The sequence below is a fragment of the Giraffa tippelskirchi genome, chromosome 5 (assembly GCF_054371585.1).
Source record: "Giraffa tippelskirchi isolate mGirTip1 chromosome 5, T2T-mGirTip1v1.2.pri, whole genome shotgun sequence".
NCBI lineage: Eukaryota > Metazoa > Chordata > Mammalia > Artiodactyla > Giraffidae > Giraffa > Giraffa tippelskirchi.
The window spans coordinates 132,095,269-132,115,049 of NC_137279.1; the positions used below are offsets into that span (position 1 = coordinate 132,095,269).

The following is a 19,781-nucleotide window of genomic DNA, read 5'->3' on the forward strand; positions in this document are numbered from 1 at the left end:
GTTTGTTATACCCATAATGGTGGTGCTACAAAAATCCATCCTTGGCAACTCTATTTCTTCTGGGTGCCTGCATTTCCAAAGTCAGCTACCCGCCATCCTGGCTCTTATCCTCTGCAACTTCCAACTTCTCTGGACTAATCTCCCCATCTCTGAGTATTCTCACTCTTGTGCTTGGATACTCCCTAACTCTTAAGATGTTGAAGCCCTAGTGTGTCCAGATTCATGCTCAAGTTTGTTTGACTACTTTGGAGTGAGGAACTGCCAGAGACCACTCTTATCTTTAATGAGACCAGCAACGACTCAAATTATGTGTCCTTTTGGATGTCTGAGAGCTTCTACTTAGTCATGATACTAGAAGTAGAAATCATGCAAGATTTTTGACACTTAGAAGATACTTTAAAAACTTACCTCTATTTATATATGTATATATTTATATACATATGTTTATAAATACACAGTTATATTTGTATATACATATGAAGCTTATATCAGAGAAACACTAGATATCAAAAGATAGCTAGAAGGTAAATAAGAATTCTGTATTAAAAATCCGATCCATGGGTTGGCATTTGTTCTTTTGGGTTTCTCATACTCACCCCTCAGTGCTTTGGAAAGATTAGCAGCACTTGTAAAACTTTTGTTAGACTTCAATCTATAATGCAGCTTTCACTTAGTCAACATATAATGGTGATTTACATTATGACCTTAATTTGTGTCACACAGATAGCATGGATCTTTTTTACATTTCTAAAATTTTCCATTCATAATTTTTGAATAAGATGACTACAAAATGGCTAGTAATCTGTTTTTGTTTACCTATTTTCTAAAAAGTCAGGTCCTAATATTAAATAAATTAATCTCAAACAAAAGTACATATAATACATTTTAGCATTAATGTATACCATTCTTCATTTATGAAGACTTTAGTGCTTTCTTTTTTGTACTTTTCTCTCCTTAGTGTCTAGCACACAGAAGGCACTGCGTAAGTAACCACTGAAAGAAAGATGCTACTAACCTTACAGGAAAAAAAATGCAAAATTTTCCCACTATTACCAGTGAAGTAGAAAATTCGGTTTGATTCTTAATGATTTTGCCCTTCCCCAGGACTAAAAGTACCTGCAAGAAGATTAACTAAAGTTAACTAGTCTTCAAGATCTTGAATATAGTAAAGGCTAATACATATTTTGACCAACAGTAAGTTTCCAAAAGGAAATAATACTTAAAAACAAAGTTACAAATTACAATCTATTTAAACTTTAATTTGTGCATTTGTGATAATTAATGACTGCAAAACACTTTTTCTTAAAATGACATAAAGGCACATTTCATTTGAATGCATAGTGTACCATTCTAAAATATCCTAATTTCCTTACAAAGTGCTTGAGCAGTCACTTACACATACAGTAATAACAAAATATATTTACACTCTATAGAGTTTAAAAATTTTAAATCTAAAATATATATATTTTTAAAACTACAGGAAAAAATTAGTGCTTTCTTCAGCTTAATTGTGTGAATATACCCTGCCCTCTAATTTTTTTAGTGATTGACTTTAATTAAAAAAAAATTCTGTACACTGTGTAGTTACAAAATGCTATGTCAGTTTTTAATGCTAAAAACCTATTTTAGACATTGCTTTCTATGCATATTTGAGAACCAGAAAAGGTGAGCAGACTGTACCTCAAAAGTATTTAGTGTTTTTTTAATGTTGTATTAACACTGTTTAAATTAAAAGCAGATAGTTTATCTAAGATCCTCTATTGTCCTTTACCAAGGAAGTGAACTGGCATTTTAAAATAATTTTAAAACACCATATTGCTCCCTTTTCCTATAAGATTTTCCCCCAAGGGATCATGGTTTATAATCAGTTTATAAGGAAACAGAAATTATCTCTGAACAATTTTAACTGTTTTCAGAGTATAGCAAAAACATGCCAACAAATCCTGGCAAGGTGGAATATTCATATATGTTTTAAGCTCAAAAAACCTCTATAAATCAACAGGATTTCATTTTCTCATTGGATTTAAACTTCAGTATTTTTTAAGACATAAAAAAATAGTGATTAAATGGTTAACTCATTATTGGTTAGTTAACAACTTGCTATTCCTGAGGTATGACGACTCTAACATGCTAAGCACGGAATCAAAGATGTTATTATTGAACTACGGAAAAACAATAAAGTCATGGACTAGGAGGGAAAATAATTGAAACAAACAAAAAAACCCAAAACTCCAGGCAAGTAGAAAAGTCATGGCTTGCAAAAAGACTTTCCTATAAGGGCATTAAAAAGCCACAAATGGATCCTTGTACAAAGTAATTGATCAAATTATTTTTGAGACTTTTGAGGTACAGCTTTAGTGTTATAATAATTTTTATAAAATATAGACTGTTTTATCAAAAATATTTATACATTCTGTTATAATATATTGCTTCTGCCCTCAGTAACTGCCAATATAAAATCTGGATCCAGTGGCCTAAAATGTACAAATGCACTTAATGTAAATGCTGGAGTCTGAGGTGTCTGCTTGGCCACTGTACAAAAGTGATGAAGTGGTGAAATTAAATAATAAACCTACAACACAGAATACATTACAACTTGCACATATACATGTTCACAGCATGTATACAATGATAATCCATATGTTTTAACAAAGATATAGTTCCCTTCTACAGTAGACACAAGAACAAGATGAACTAGGTTGACAAATGTACAATGCCTATCAAAAAAGGAGCAATCAGCTCACTGATTCTGGAAGAAAGTATGACTGAACGTACTAAGCATCTAGACTTTGGGAATGCATACAGGTAACAGTATCTTGGTTCAGGATGATCGTCAAGTCCTCATTCTTAAAATTTTAAGTAAATGCAGATGTTTAGTTGTTCCTGTTTGTTTCAGCATGGTTGATTTAATAAGATCGTTTGGCAAGTAGCTCAGTTGGAAAGCTATGAGGCTCTGTTACATGGTTGGTAAAGATAAGGCAATAAAAATTTTCTAATAAATATAGAAAATGTATAATACAAGACATCAATTCATTTCATTTTAAAAAAGCCCCAAAGTGTGCACAAACTATTACTACATTTTTTTTGGATATTACAGTAATTTCTTTAAAAAAATAAGAGCATTTGCCTTATTCAAACAGAATCATACTATGTGTGAATAGTAATAACATCCCAAGCTCTCTTTTCCTCTTTTTGTAAAACACACCTAAGGAAAATTAACTAATTAATTTTCCTTCCATTTAAGGCAGGCATACGGCAAAGCTAGGGACTGTAGAAGAGTGTTTTTTTCCCCTCTGATTTTAAAAAATAAGACTATTGATCCAAAAGTATTCATTGGTGATAGATTTTCATGGCTGCTGTTCATTCAGCTTCAACTCCATGAAACTGTTTCCAGTGTTCAGAATTTTGTTTAAAATACATTGAAAAGCCACTTTTCAAGAAGGTATTAGAATAGTACTTTTAAACACATCTTCATATGTTTAAAAATAAAAACTCAGAAGCTTTTGTTGGCACAGAGAGCAAATGAAGGGCTGCTATTTTTAAGAGGTCTTCTTGTGAGTCAGTCTGCTTGGTTTCACAGTGTGTAGGAACTTAACACCAATCAGCAATGTAGTCAAAATCTCTGAACATTTCTTGCTCCTCTTCTGAAAGTATCCTTGGTTCTCGAGGTGGAGTCAGAATAGGTGCTTCTGAGGTAAATTCATCATCAAAATTACTAACATCTTCCCGTCCTCTAATTGTAGGTACAAATGGCGGCTTAACTTTTTTGTCCATCAGAGCACTCCAATCAATTAGCTGGATTACAAAATATAAAATGACCAGTTTAGTTTCCTACTTCTACTTGCTAGAGTATCAAAAAATTTTTAAACTTTCACACTTACTCGGAAAAATGGGTGTTTTTTCACATCCTCTGCATCTTTTTCACCAGCTCCAAGGCGTCGCTCAGGATTTCTTCTTAATAACTAACACAATATAAAGGAAGAAAGTAAATATAAAACCAGAGATTCACTGAGAAGGATTCTCATAACTTGCAACCTTTTAGAGTTTCTTTTGATATGTGTTTGTCTAAACCATGCAACACCTATGACTGAAAAGCAATTTCTAAATGCTACTGGGAAATATTCTTAATATCAGTCAGTTCAGTTACTCAGTCGTGTCTGACTCTTTGAAATGCCGTGGACTTCCCTGTCCATTACCACCAGGCTTCACTGTCTATTACCAACTTCCTGAACTTGCTCAAACTCATGTCCATTGAGTCGGTGATGCCATCCAACCTCTTATCCTCTCTCGTCCCCTTCTCCCCCTGCCTTCAATCTTTCCCAGCATTAGGGTCTTTTCCAATGAGTCAGTTCTTTGCATCAGGTGGCCAAAGTATCGTATTTATTTTATAAATAAAAACATACATAGTACAACAAAATTCTTACCCTTCTCATTATTGAAATGGCTTCTGTAGATAAGAACCTTGGATACCTTACTTCATCATTTACAATACTGTCAAAGACCTCCTCTTCATCATCACCAGGAAAGGGAGACTAGAAAAAATATCCCTGAGTTAGTCAAAATGAGTTTCAATACAGTAAAATCTTATCTATTTAAAGTTGTGAAATATAACAAAGAACCATGTAGTGAAGAAAATAAGAAAAAGGAAAAACAAAATCAAACAAAAACCCTCCACCAAAACAAATACGGACTACAAGAAGCTACAACAGACACACAATAGATACATATCTATTATCCAGAGGACACACCATATACTCTTATTGAAATCAGAAGGAAATGCATAAGGTGAAGTGTTACTATGGAGGGAAGCAGTTTATGGAAATACATCAGACATGAATGTGTTCTGAATTCCACAGTCAATAGCAAATTAATAATGGCAAAACACAATTAGAGACAATTTGACTGTACTAAGAAGCAACTGTAAACAAAATTAAACTGAAAGGAACCAAAAAACACATTATTTCCAGGCATATTTAATGCTCTATACACAACAGGTCTTGAGGCAGTTCAGCAGGAGAATGTTAAGATGGTTGCTCATAATGACAGTAATTATGCTGAGTAATAAAAAAAGTAGTTAAATAAACATTCAGTATAACAATTTGATGTACATAGGGATAAACTCTCAACTACACTGAAAATATGGCTATGAAATATGACTTATTACCTCAGAATTGCAGACACCTTAGATTTGGCTGCTTACTTCCTGTTAGTTATCAAAGAACAAGAGCCAAGCAGAAAGCAGTATCAACAGGAGCGGGATCTCTGACCTGAGGAACCTATGAAAATCATTTCAGAACCCAACATACTAAAGCTGAACTGCTAATCTTACTGCTTGTATCTAAGAAAATTTCAAACTTTTCAGTTATCAAAATTTCAGTTTTGGTTTGATAAAACTTGGTTTTACCAGGCTTGCTGTATCAAAATCAGGTTTGTTCATTTACTCACTCAAAATACATAAATTGAATACCTGTTATATGGGACAATATAATTTCTGGGATTGAGACAATAAGTCAGGGGGAAAATCCTATTTCACAAGGATTTTCAATGAGAAATTCAAATGGTAATACGAAGCAATTTTGACTCCTATCTGATAAGTCAATTTTGTATTTGAAAACTATCACTCTACAAGTCTCTGAATAGTGAAAATATATTTACATACTTGTTAAGCTGTTAAAGTTTTTTTTCTGCAAATGGATTATAAGCTAACAGTACTAACAATGGAAGGTTAACAAATCTATTTAAAGCACACAATAAAAGAATTCAACAGTCTATTCAGATGTCAAGGATCTAATTCTAATATCTAAGGTTATTTTAAACTTCTCCGATATCTTCACTCTCTTTGGCACAGAGAACGGGGACCTGATATGTTAGTTTATTCCTAGGGTTGATTCAAGTCCTCACAACTCATACAAATTTGAAAACATGATATATCCAGTGAGTTTTCAATCATTTGTAATAATAGAGGAAACAGGAACTTCCTCACTGTTCACTGCCACTTCTCCCAGATACTTTAGAATCAGGGAGAGTAAAATTAACTGGCTCTTAATTCTATAGTATTTGATAATAGACTCTCATTTTTTGCATGTCATCTCCAATATGAAGAGTAAATTTTAAGCAAGCACCTAATTTTTGGTAACAAATCTCATACATAATTGAACACTAAATTTAAAAAAAAACAACAAAAATGTTACTTAAAAAAAAAGTTTAAGTGTGTCAGAGCTTATAGAAATAACTATTATGGTACTTCTGGCACTTGTAGAAAGTAAAGAAAACTGCAAATAAGATGTAAAATATATCTTTCTGTCTTAAAGCACTGTATGCTTTTCTCTTTTCTAAACAGAGGTGAAATTAATTTGTGTGGATATCCTATCTTGGAGGCAGCAAAGTACAGTGGTTTAGAGATTAAGTTAAAATCCAAGCTCCACTATTTGAGAGCTGTATAACTTTAAAGTTACTAACTTCTTCGTGTCTCTAATTATGCATCTGGAAATAAACATAAGACTGCTATTGAGCTCATTAAATGTTGATGAAAAATTAAGTGAGCTAATACTTACAAAGTGCATAGAACAGTGTCTACCTAGCACATAGTATATATTTTAATTCTCTATTTCTTTTCAATCTTTTCCAAATTTCCATTCCAATTTACATATCAAAAGGCACCATCAGTGGATGAACTAAAATCATTCATTTACTTGTTTGGCATAAGTGCCACTAAATGATAATCACAGAGTAAAACTAGAAATTTCTGACATTCAACAATTTCATTCATTCATTCAGCTACTAGTTTTTTCATGCCTAGAATGTACAAGGTTGGTCACTGGCACTGGAAAAACTGCAGCACAAGGAACCAATTCCCTAAGAAAATTTTTCTTTCATCTCTAGACCATCAAGCCCATCTAAGTAGTTTTCAGTTACTTGTCTAAATATTTATTCTTTCTTAATTTCACCCTAATCCATCATTTCCAACAATTTATAACAAAATAGATTAATCTCTTCTTAGTTTCATTAATTAGATATAATTCACTGTTTTCTAAGTGATAACAATTTCTGTGTACAACTAAGTTATCCCCAGAAATTTATTTTAAGTTAATATAAAGAAAATAGTAGGAAAAAAATGTTAATCTTTTTAATTCTGCTATATTGCTTCTGAAGGTAACATTTATTTCTGACCAATGTATAGCTGACTTTTCTTTATAGATACAGAGTACATTCCTTTTATCAGTCTTCCTGCTTTCTATTTCCTATGAAATGATCAGTTATGTATGACTGTGTTTAAAAATCATAAAATATAACCATGCAAGTGTGCTAGATCACTTCAGTTGCATCCTATGCTCTGTGACCCCATGGACTGGAGCCCACCAGACTCCTTCGTCCACGGGATTCTCCAGGCAAGAATACTGGAGTGGGTTACCTTGCCCTCCTCCAGGGTATCTGTCCAATCCAGGGATTGAATCTGATTTCTTATGTCTACCCGCCACAAGCAGCCAGGTTCTTTACCACTAGCGCCACCTGGGAAGCCCATAAACAACACTAAAATAAACTATTTTCAAAACACTGGTATACATTCCACAAATATAAAAACCTCAAAAAGACAGTTAAGGTAATATAGGATCATAAGCATTACTAATACATGTAAGTATTTATAAAGCTTAAGTTCTACTTACGCAGGAAACATATTAAGTGGTTTTATAAATGACATGCTTTGTTCTGTCAATCATCTTTCCCTTTTATCTATCTTACACTACTTACCTCACCAACGAGCATTTCATATATAAGGACACCAAGGCCCCACCAATCTACAGCCCTTGTATAGGATGTTTCCGTTAACACTTCTGGGGCAAGAAATTCAGGAGTGCCACAAAATGTGCTTGTTCTGTCTCCATATCCCATTCCTGAAAGACAAAATTCAAATATTTGTTAGCAAAGAAAAAATCTAGCATACGAGTCAGAAAATATCATTAGGAAGCAAAATTAAAGGTGTACATTTGTGCATGGTGATCAAACCCAAAATACATCAAAGATTCTTTTTTTATATTTATTTATTTATTTTTGGCTTCGCCAGATCCTAGCTTCAGCACATAGAATCTTTAGTTGCAGCACGGAGGATCTTTTAGCTGTGGAATGTGGGATCTAGTTTCCTGACCAGGAATCAAATCCAGATCCCCTGTACCGAGAGCTCAGAGTTCTGGTCACTGGACCAGCAGGGTAGCCCATGAAAAAGATTTTAAAGAAAATGCTAAGAATTAAAATGGAGTAAACTGTGCAAAAGCAACTCTATTATTTAATTAATGGATAAAAATAAATAAAATTTCTGTGTTTTATTTTACTACTTATTTTTTCTTTCTTGTCATTATAAGTGCTGCTAAGAAGTTACAAAAGAAAAAAAAAATTATTCTAAACTTTAATTTCTACCCTGTGAACTAAATTTTTAAAATATGCTTACTTGCTTTATTATAAAAATAGCATTGAGTATAGTCTGAAAACTACCAAAAGCAAACCCTTGGATAATCAAGAGTTGAACGAGTATATCATATTATATAGAAATACGGTATTAACATTTTAGCTAACTGGTTTTCTAAATACTTTCTTCATATTTAGTCACTAAGTCGTGTCTGACTCTTGTGGCCCCGTGGACTGTAGCCTGGCAGGCTCTTCTGTCCATGGGATTCTCTGGCAAAAATACTAGAGTGGGATGCCATTTCCTTCTCCAGGGTATCTTCCTGACCCAGGATTTGAACCCGGTCTCCTGCGTTGCAGGCAGATTCTTTACTGACTGAGCTACAAGGGAAGCCCAAATATGTTCCTCAAAATATAGTAATAAATTAGTCAAATAAAATTCTACTTATTGAAGAAAATGTCTGAACATATTCTAGAGTGTTAAAAGCTCATTCATCTTATGATGATCACATCATCTTAGAAAGGTGACTTGGTACTTGGGATAGGAGATGAGTCTCAGGTAACTTACATGCACAGGTGATACCTGAGAAGCATGAAGGATGAGCAGATGTTAGTCAGCAAATAGAGTTGAGATAAGTGATAGTGGTGGAGAGACCAAGACTGTAAGCAGTTTGGTTTTTCTGGAACAGAAGGTACTAAGAAGAAAGCTGCAAGAGATCTGGTTGGAGGAGGAGGCAGGCAGATCAGGTGGGGCAATATATATCACATCTTTGCCACTGAAGGTTTTCAGTAGGGACGTACCATGCTCAGCTTTGAATTTATATTGGCCTCTTTTGTATTTTAGCAATTATATGGCAGGTTGAAATTTGAGGAAGAAAAAGAATAGAGACAGAAAAGTTAAGAAGCTATTAAAGTAGCCTTGTTAAAACAAGATGATGATTGGAAATAGTAGAGAGGAGATGAAAAACTTAAATATTGTTTGAAAAAAAAACAAACATTAAGGAGGTAGATGTCAATACAATTTGGTGATTAACTGGATGTGGAAAGTAATGAAGAGGAGACAGTCCAGAATAATTTCACACTTTCAGATTGGGAGACTGAGAGGATTATGGTGCCATCAACTGCAAATGAGACTGAGGAAAAGAAACTATTTCTGTTTGGATAGTGATTCAGGTACCTACTGACTGACCAAGTAAAACTGTCTAGTAGATAGTTGACTATATATGTTTGGAAAGGAAATGATAGATTTGGGAATCATTAGTATATAATTGCTAGCTAAAAACTACCTAAAAATAGCAATGGGCTAAGGCCAGACTCCGAGGAACAAAACCATTTCAGTCAACAGTGTCTGATACATGTCCAATACAGAGAAGTCCAATAAAAGAAAAAAAACTTTCACTGGATTCAATAATTAGGAGGTCAATGGGTAAATAATGGACAAAGCTTTACAAAAGTCATTCATTCATTTATCCAACTACTTATTAATTAAATATTCACTAAATACTTAAGATGTGCCAGCACTATAGTATATGGTGGAAAGAAAGCTGAATAAAGAACAAGAAGTATCAGGGTAGAGAGGGAGACAATGTTTCCTACAATCCAATGTATTAAATGTACCTATTTACTATATTAGGCACAGTGCCACAGACTGTGGCACTATCTCTAGTTGTCATAATACTCCTAAACAAGAAGAATTACATTTACTTTATAGCTGAGAAAACAGACTCAATGAGGTTAGAAGTAACTTGTCCAAAAACAGAGCAAATAAGTGACAGAGTCAGGATTCAAGGGTGGTGCCTAAGCCCATGCTTTTTACACTTTCTACATATGATTCAAATTTTCCCAGTTTAGATATTTATTTACCTCTGTGTACACACACACACACACGTATACATAAAAGATTCTTGAGGCATATGCATTTTTTCCTATTTAATATGTTAAAAATTTAAGAGGCAGGCAAGGTTTTTAGGCATATGTAATTTAAATTTACTCTGCACAATCCCAGCAAAGCAAAAAGTCTGGTGATTAACCAATGCTTTCTTAGAGTAGTGACAAATTATTAACCAAACAAAGAGAGTCTTATTTTCCATACTGTGATTTCTGAAAACCTAATCTTATTCATGTTCACAGAATAAATTCTTAATAATGTTATAGATTATGTTATATGAACAATCTGTAACATCTCAATAAAGAATCAAGTTTAATTTTTAAAAATTAAAAAATACATTTTGCTTTCCATAGACAAACTTGAAAACTTCCAAAGCACAAAGCAATAGTAATTTATTAGAAAAGGCACTTTAAAATATTCAATTACCTTCTTTGCAAAGACCAAAATCAGCAATTTTCACAAAGCCCTCTGTATCTAGCAATAAGTTATCCAATTTCAAATCTCTGTTCAGGATAAAAAAAAAAGCACAATGAAAAAAAAATCAATAAAATCAGTAGATAATAAAGTAGAAACATCATTTTAATATGAGTTATACTTTCTCTTTACTAAAAATGAGTTTTTTCATATTATGATTTGAGATTTACTACAAATACTATATTATAAATATTCATTTTCTTTTTTTGGCAAGATTATTACTTTACAAAATATAATTTCTGAATATTCCCCCATTATGTAGAAAAGTAAGAATGTATCTAAGAGAAATGTTTTATCTATTTAAATATATATTTTAAAGCTTAGAAAGAGTTCGTGTATCTTTCATGATACCTATACTTTCATGATATTCAAGCTTAATAAATAAATAAGTTAATGGCCATGCCATGTGACATGCAAGATCTCAGTTCCCGTATGAGGGATTGAACTTGGTCTACAGCAGTGAAAGCGCTGAATCCAAACCACTAGATCACCAGGGAACTCTTGGACTTCTTTGCATTCCCTACATACCACCCATAAGAAAGAACTGTCAAATGAACAGCATAAATAAGGTATAAGCAAGCAGGTTTAACATTCTAAGAGAATAATTCAAAATAAAGGGGAAGTTATCAAGTCATACTAAATGATTACAAATTAACTTGAAAATATTTTATTCTTTCAGAAAAATAAGGTCATGAGGAAACCATTATCTTGAAAACATTGTTAGAAGTTTGAATAAACTCATGTTTATAGTCTTTTAATTCTGACTGGCCTTCCTACAATGCTATTCAAAGTGTTACCCACAGACGAGTTGCTGGATTATGAACTATTTCTAACCGGTCTACAATTTGGTAAGGAGTTTGTGCCAGTACATAAATCAGCTAATCAGCTATGTCCTCAAGTACACTTCATTAAGCAAGGCTTAATGAAGGAAACAAAATGGCACAAGCTACCTATCATGAACAAATTTTCAGTAGTAGTAGTCATCTATAGAAATTTTCTATAGTGGATCAACTGAATATAAATATTCACCAGGATGAATATTGTTGGTAAATTGTGTTATCATAGGCCAGCTTACAATTTGACTATTCTAATTAGGTCATGGTCAGAGAACCAGTAACAAAGAAGTTCATCATATAATTATTGTGTTAACTATGTCTTTCAAAATTGGGTTTTAACTTTTTTAGTGGTCACTTACCATATCAAAGAGAAAATTATGAAGATGGTTAAACACAAACTATTCTTAATCATCTTTAATTCTACTTCATATTAATAAGCAATTAGAAAGTATCAAAATTTTACTTACCTATAAACAATTTTGTGTTCATGTAAATACTGCAACCCAAGAACTACACATGCAGCATAAAATCTGTTTCAAGAATTAAATCAAAAGAATTTTAATAAATCCCACTGTTTTTGAATCCCAGAGTTTATACTTTTATGCTTCGAAGCAGAACTCTAGTTAACTAATTTCACAAATATTTATTGAGTCCTTACTATGTGCCAGACATGTAAGGTGTGTGCTAAGCATTTTAAAAATAAGAAAAATACAGTCTCTAAAATGGAAGGCTTTGTCTGGGTGGGGGTCACTTAAGTCCTTAGAGTAGATATTTCATCTGGTTCTTTGGAAAAAATTACAATATGCCATTATAAAGGCAGAAGGATGTTATAAAAGGTAGAACTTTTGCGGGAGAAATATAGGGCATTTCCCTAAGAGGGAAAGGAATAGAGGTGTACAAGGCATAGCATGTTTGACAACCAATAACAAGTTTGTGGCTGAAATAAATGATGAGGAAGAAGTAGTGGAAGATGAGGCTGAGAAGACAGCCTGAGATTTAGCTGCAAAAGACCTTGATTGTCATATTATGAACAAAGGCATACCTTGTTTTACTGCATTTTCCCTTTTATTGTTTCACAGATAACTTTTTTTTTTTTAAACAAATTGAAGGTTTGTGGCAACCCTGAATGGAAACACAATGGGTGCCATTTTTCTAACAGCATTTGCTCACTTCAAGTCTCTGTGTCACATTTTAGTATCTCTCAATATTTCAAACTTTTTCATTACCATTATGTTTGTTATGGTGATCTGTGATCTCTGACATTACTATCTATCACAAAGGCTCAGATGATAGCATTTTTTAGCAAAGTATTTCTTAATTAAAGTATGCACGTTTTTTAAAAAGACAATGCTATCATACACTTGATAGACTACAGTATAGTATAAATGTAACTTTTAAATGCACTGGAAAACCAGAAAATTCACATGACTCACTTTATTATCTGTTTTATTGCAGTGGTCTGGAACTGAACTTGCAATATCTCTGAGGTATGCCTGTACTGAAAATTCTTCTTTTAGTGATACTGAATCAAAACATTTTAAAGAGAGCAGAATGATTAGATTTATGTTAGTAGTTTCTTGATAGTAGTGTGAAGGCTGGAATGCAAGTAGGTAGATATCCAGAGGGATAAGGAACAGATAAGGCTAAAATGATAGTACAGATGAAAGATCATTAGAACCTCTAATGTAGAGACAACAAAGAGAATAAGAGATGGATTCAAGAGAAACTTTAAAATGAGCACAACAGAACTTAGTGTCTCATTAGCTATTAATATAAAGGATGAGGGAGAAGGAAAAGCTGAAGATGATGCTCAAGGTTTCCTTTTTATTGTAATGAAGAGGTGAAGAAATACAGAAGTAGCCCAAGTTTCGTGGGGAAAGTGAGTTTGTGTTTAGATATTGACCTCAAACTGCCTTGGGACAGGTGAAGACGTCTAGAAATTGGCTAAATAGGTTTCGATCTCAGGAAAACTACAACCAAACTAGAATATTAACTCTTGAGGGACTGGACCATGTTCGTCTTTTTCAGAGTTCAGCGTAAATGCTGAGCAAAATGCTTGATACACAATAGCCTTAACGAATGAGGAGGTAGGTCAATGATAAATAAATGAATTAAAAAATGCAGGGCTGTCTTCAGTGTAGAATAGCCTACAAGGAGACACTTAAGAGAATCTTAATTTTACGAGTAATACAAGGATATTTCCTCTATAAAAAACACATAACACCCCTACCTCAAAGCACAATTTTTCACTCATACATCTCCATCTCACCTCAATGCCACTACTATCCATAGAGATAACTGCTCTTATTAGTTTGGTGATTGTTCTTCAAACTTTTAAGAATGCATTTATGTGTACATATAGATAATACAGTTATGTTTTGTGTTTACTTATTTTTATAAAGATGGAGCCATAATTTGGAGAATTTTAAAATTCAACTATTAATAAATATTTTATTATACATTAGATCTTAAATAATTATCAGAAGTGAAGTCCATTAAAACAATGTGATTCTAAATTTGCTTAAGCTAGTTTTTTTTTTTTTTAAAGCAAACTTATTTTGGTGGCAAAACAAAACTGTGACAATTATAAAAATACCTTGATTTCTCTTTTGTTTATTTGTAAATAGATTGTCCTAATGATACTTAGTAAATAACTGACTACAGGGAGTATCTTCAAATTAAACCTTTAAGATAAATATTTCACAGAAGCAGGAAATGAAGCTCTCAGAGAGTAACTAATTGAAAATCACATAGCTAGAACATAGCAAGGCTAGGACTAATTGTGATCCCATCGTCTCAAGCAATAAGAATATGTTTGCCTAGTATATGTGAGCCACCCCTCCCCTCAAGGTGTTCTATTAGTACACAGAATAGACATAGTCATCATTGTGCCCCTTTAGTGAGTGGAAACAGACAATAAAAATGTAAAAAATAAATAAGACAGTTTCAGATATAAATAAAGTGGTATGGAGAACATAAAATATAAAACAGAATAGAATGAATGGCCTGATTTAGACATTAGTGATACAGTGGTATTTTAGATAAAGTAATGAGGACAGGACCTTCAAAGAAATGACACTGCAAGTGAGATCTGAATGATTAGAGGGAGGCACTGCAGATATAAAGTACTGCAATGTAGCATTTTATTCTTGTATCTCACTGGGGTTAATTGTTTCATTGGTACTATGTAATTTGTACTCTCAGAGAAGAATAAAAAGTGTGTTAATGCAGAATAGGAATTCATATTTATCTAAAAAAAAAAGTGTAACAAAACAAAAACAAAATTTCCACAGCAGTTAGCACAGGGCTAGGCATAGTCTAGATGGCCTGCTTTTAATTTTTAAATATGCAGGGAATGAATTTTTAATAGCCGCCTATTATTTTGTGGCTTTTGCCTCCTTTATTGAAAGCTTCACTATCCACCAGAACTAATGCCCTATTTCTTTATTTGAAATTTGAAAATATGACAGTACTACTATCTGTTCTGTTATACCTCTAATGGTTATGGTAAGAATCAAATAAAGTGAGGAAAGTAAAAATGTTACACAAATGTCAGTTGTCAGAATACAGACAAGAGATAAAGATTTTATAATAAACCCAATAAAGGTTTACTGAGCTTCCCTGTGGTAAAGAATCCTCCTGCCAACTCAGGAGATGCAGGTTTGATCCCTGGGTCAGGAAAATACCTTGGAGAAGGAAATGACAACCCACTCCAGTATTCTTGCCTGGGAAATCACATGGACAGAGGAGCCTGGCAGGTTACAGTCCATGAAGTCACAAAAGAGTCGGTCTCAACGTAGTAATTAAACAATAACAACAACAAAGATTTACTAATCACTGGTTTATGAGTTTTATGTTTTGGAGGCAGAATCTAGATGTTGCAGGTAAGGGAAAAAGAGAATCAAGAATGACTCCTTGTGTTTTGGCCTGAACAAATGGTACATGGTATTACGATTTAATGAGAGAGAAGACTAGAAGAGCAACAGGCTGGGGAGTGGTGGGTGAAGTGCGGGGAAATGGGAAACATCAGGAGTTCATTCTGAGATACCTGAAATACTTATCAGCTACATAAAGGGAAAAGTCAAGTTGGCTGCTGAATGTTATTAGAGTTGGAAGTTTAGGAACGAGGTAAGGGCTGGAGGCATAAATTCGGTAAACACCTGCACAGAGAGTGTAGCTATTAAGAGTCAATTTTCCTAGGTTCAAATCCCCAGCTCCACACTTAAGAGCTATAAAACTGAGATAACAACAGGGGGAGAATATATACATATTATGTTTAGTCACAAGTGTTTGTTATTATTTAAACTTTTGCATCTGAATAAGCAAAACTTCCATATAATATCACATTCAAAAACTACAAAAAGGATTATGGCGATAAACTAAAATAATTAACACAGTACCTGACATCCAGTAAGTATTCAGTGAAATATAAATTTTAAACAGTATACTCAGTTATTTATTATCATAAATCTGGATTCTATGCCTTTCATTGGAGGTGACATGCATATCAATTTCTTTTATATTTTTCCAGAGATATTTCAAGCATACGCATTAAGTATTTTAATACTTAAGACATACTATTTTAAACTACCCTTTAAAATGCAAAAATAAATACTTCATACAAATATATGATAAGAACTCTTCTACATTTTTTCACTTAGCAATGTATTTTGAGTATAGTTAATATTTAAAGCCATGGTACCAGATGGCATTCCTTAGGGATAAAATATACTAGAAAAAAAAAAAGAAATTTTACTAAAACAAACCTAAATGGTATATCTAACTTATCAAGTGTGACTTAGGGTAATACATGAAATTTTCAACATGAACAACAGAGAAAAATAGATACATTTATATATGGCAAAAAGGCAAGTAAAGAGTTCTAAGACTCCTTCCTCTATTTTCCATTTGAGGGAAAAAAAGAAATCAAAAATTCAGAGAGTTTTCTTCCTTTCCAGAAAGCAATCAGTCATGAAGAAACTCAGAGAAATGTCTAAATACTCACACAGCTCTTGGTTCAGAAAAGACATCAGTGTGAATGTGCATCATTAGGTCCCCACCGGCAGCATATTCCATTACAAAGCAAACATGCTCTTTGGTTTGGAAACATGCAAAAAGGTTCACCAAAAAGGGATGCCTTACACTATTCACAGTTTCAAAAATTCTTTTTTCACACATCAGGCTGTAAGAGAAAACATTAAATATTACTGGTATTTTTTTTTTAAAGTTCTAGTTGCAAATAACATTCTTTAAAAATTACTAAACTCTAAAATAAGCAAAGCTCTTAATCATTATGACTTTAAAACCATAAAATGTGTCGTTTTGCTATAAATGCTTTGAAAATTTGGGCTATGTGATATATGAACAACTTTAACAGAAATATATTAATGAAAACTAAATATGATTACCATGACATAAAATTCACTATTGATAGTATCAGAGTAGCACACATAAGACTAGTGGTAATCATAAAAAAGTCTTAATTAGAAGTGAATTGTGAAAAATTTTTAGCAATTGGTCAGAGGATTTAGCAACCTAAAGCATAATTTTAAAATATAAACTTTGTGATCAAGGTGATTTCAAGGACAGTGTATATTTATAATTCACAAGCTATGGTATTCAAATATTCTATCATATGAAGCTGAGAGGTAAAAATACACTGCATAATATTTTAATTTAGAAGGCTACCTGGAAAATAACGGAGTTTCATGGAGAATTCCATAACATGCTTCAAGGAAGCTCTTGGAGAATGATACAATTTATCTATAAAATCTATATAGCTATCACAGGTTTTCTCTGTTAAGAATTCTTACAAGCTGTTTAAAAGAACAGCCGTCAAACTTACTGACTCTGAAACATTAATTTTGCCTAAATGGCAAGAAATACCAACATTCTGTCCCCTGAAAATGTTTAGTAAATCAAGCTGACTTAAAACTCAAAGCAGACATATATACACTGCTACATTTAAAGTGGATAACCAACAAAGAACTCTATTCAATACTATGTAACAGCCTAAATAGGAAGAGAATTTGAAAAATAGACACACATATACATAAAACTGAAAGGAAAAAAAAAACCTCAAAGCAGAAGAAAACCAGGTCAAATATTATTCAAATATAACTTTGAATTAACGTTTTAAGGACTGATCAAAATAAATATACAAATTTAATTTTATGTTTATGTTTCTAATAAAAAATAGGCATTTTTTGGTTTGTTTTTGAGACCAGAATAAAAAACTGACATTTAAGTTTGCTGAAAAGCATTAATAATGTTTTTATTTTTAAAATTAAAGAATTGTTTAGATTTTGTGTTTGTATGTGTATGTGGTTGTTGATTTCAAAATACGAAACCAAAATTCTAATGTTAGAAGGAGGTAAGACTCATTCCCCTTTCTTTGGGATCTCTTAAGAATTAATTTTTAAAAGGTTAATTTAAAGATTATAGTATTTGTCTGGATATCCAGACTATATTGCTATGACTCAAGAAAATTAAAAAGAATTTTAAAACATTTAAAAGGATAACTGTTGTGTAGAAGGAACATGGTTAATATAGTTGTATTCTGAATGATGAACTAAAACACCTCTTCAGTTTTAAATACAGTGAATATAGCTACTATGAAATAGTGTTTACAGTACATCTAATATGGTCACATTCTAGATAAACTCTTACCCTTTATTTCATACAATTTGTTTATAATTTTATATATACTCAGAAAGCCCCATTATAATTACTTCTGGAGTGTTTGGCTTATGTCTACATACATTTGCAAGGTTTCTAAATGCTACTACAAATTAAGTCACTATTAGAAATAAATTCACAGATGATTAGAAAGAAAAGTTAATAGCTATGACTTTATCACCATTTAAATTTACTGGAAGATAATGTACAATTGGGCAAGATCTGCAAATTAGATTCTAAAATAAGTGATTTACTATGTCTATCTAAATTGTGGCTAATGAGGATAAAATATACACATGAAATAGCAAACTGACAAGATATTTTGGGCTCAAGCAGACAACAAACATAGCCTCTTCACTGTGTATCATTCATGCATGAATTACTAATCCACTATGGGTGAATTACTGATTCTCAACTGGATGGGTAAGTATAAGATTAGACCTGTGTTGAACATACAAATGGTCTCAAGAACTGATGAGAGTGCTCCTTAAAATGGTTTTAATCCCATTCATAGAATTCTTTGATGAGGACTGACAATACTGATGCTGTTGCTGCTAACTCGCTTCAGTCGTGTCCGACTGTGCGACCCCATAGATGGCAGCCTACCAGGCTCCTCCGTCCATGGGATTTACCAGGCAAGAGTACTGGAGTGGGTTGCCATTGCCTTCTCCCACAATATTGATGAGGATTGGATATATATCTTAGGTAAAGGAGGAAAGCTCTTTACAGACCCAAACAAGAATAATAATTTTAAGCATGTTACATTACACCAAAAAGCTGCTCCATAAGAGTCTTTAACTTTTCCCAGTTTAATATAAATTGTATGTTCACCTTAAAAGTCCATGAAAAACTTAAAACTTTATTCATTTTGTCCAAAACATTTTTCCCTATATTGTCATTTCTCCTCTCCATGTTCCCAAATATCTTCCATCTGCCAAAGACCAGCACAAATCCATCTTCTTTACAAGGCCTTACCTAAATCCACCAGTGCACTGTAACTTTGATGTTTCCCCTTTTATGAGCTGCGACTGTCTATGTTGTTGATCTTTAACTCAAACATATCTAATTTCTTTTGTTTGCATAACTAATGTATTTATGGTTTATCTCCTTAAGTGACTAGTTCAATTCTAACATTTTTTGGCATACTTCCTTTAGTACATTATTAGATATGTTAGAAACTTAAAAACTGTATAAATAGTTATTTTGGTCAGTGGAAAATTACATCACTAATAAGGCTAATCTTAGGATTAAAGCATATGTATGTATATATGATATATATAAAAAATCTGGCTAGCTAGGTTTTTGTTCTGCAACTGCAAAAATATACTTCCAAGTCTATTCTGTTGCTTGGAAATTTGAACTGGTACAGAAACTAAGCTGAATGAGGAGGCATAACTGTAACATACATTTAACATTCTTACTTAGGAGTAGGGGAAGATAGCACTCAGAAAGTTCTACTAATGGTAGGTGGAAAACATGATCTTCGTACATGAGTTGCATTACTTTGA

At 32.8% G+C, this 19,781-nt stretch overlaps 1 protein-coding gene across 10 annotated transcripts in view; it reads right to left on the reverse strand.

Moving 5' to 3' along the window:
- Positions 1-1,231: 1,231 nt before the first annotated feature.
- The window catches only part of PKN2 (protein kinase N2), a 137,141-nt gene continuing 118,591 nt past the window's right edge, over positions 1,232-19,781 (reverse strand). For all 10 annotated transcript variants that reach the window (XM_081495538.1, XM_081495533.1, XM_081495532.1 and 7 more), the window contains 7 exons: positions 16,601-16,777; positions 12,063-12,125; positions 10,712-10,788; positions 7,750-7,892; positions 4,425-4,532; positions 3,882-3,962; positions 1,232-3,795 (listed from right to left, as the gene is read on the reverse strand). In XM_081495538.1, the coding sequence (XP_081351664.1) occupies positions 3,592-3,795; positions 3,882-3,962; positions 4,425-4,532; positions 7,750-7,892; positions 10,712-10,788; positions 12,063-12,125; positions 16,601-16,777 (853 nt within the window). In that variant the 3' untranslated portion in view covers positions 1,232-3,591. The remainder of the gene's footprint in view (positions 3,796-3,881; positions 3,963-4,424; positions 4,533-7,749; positions 7,893-10,711; positions 10,789-12,062; positions 12,126-16,600; positions 16,778-19,781) is intronic.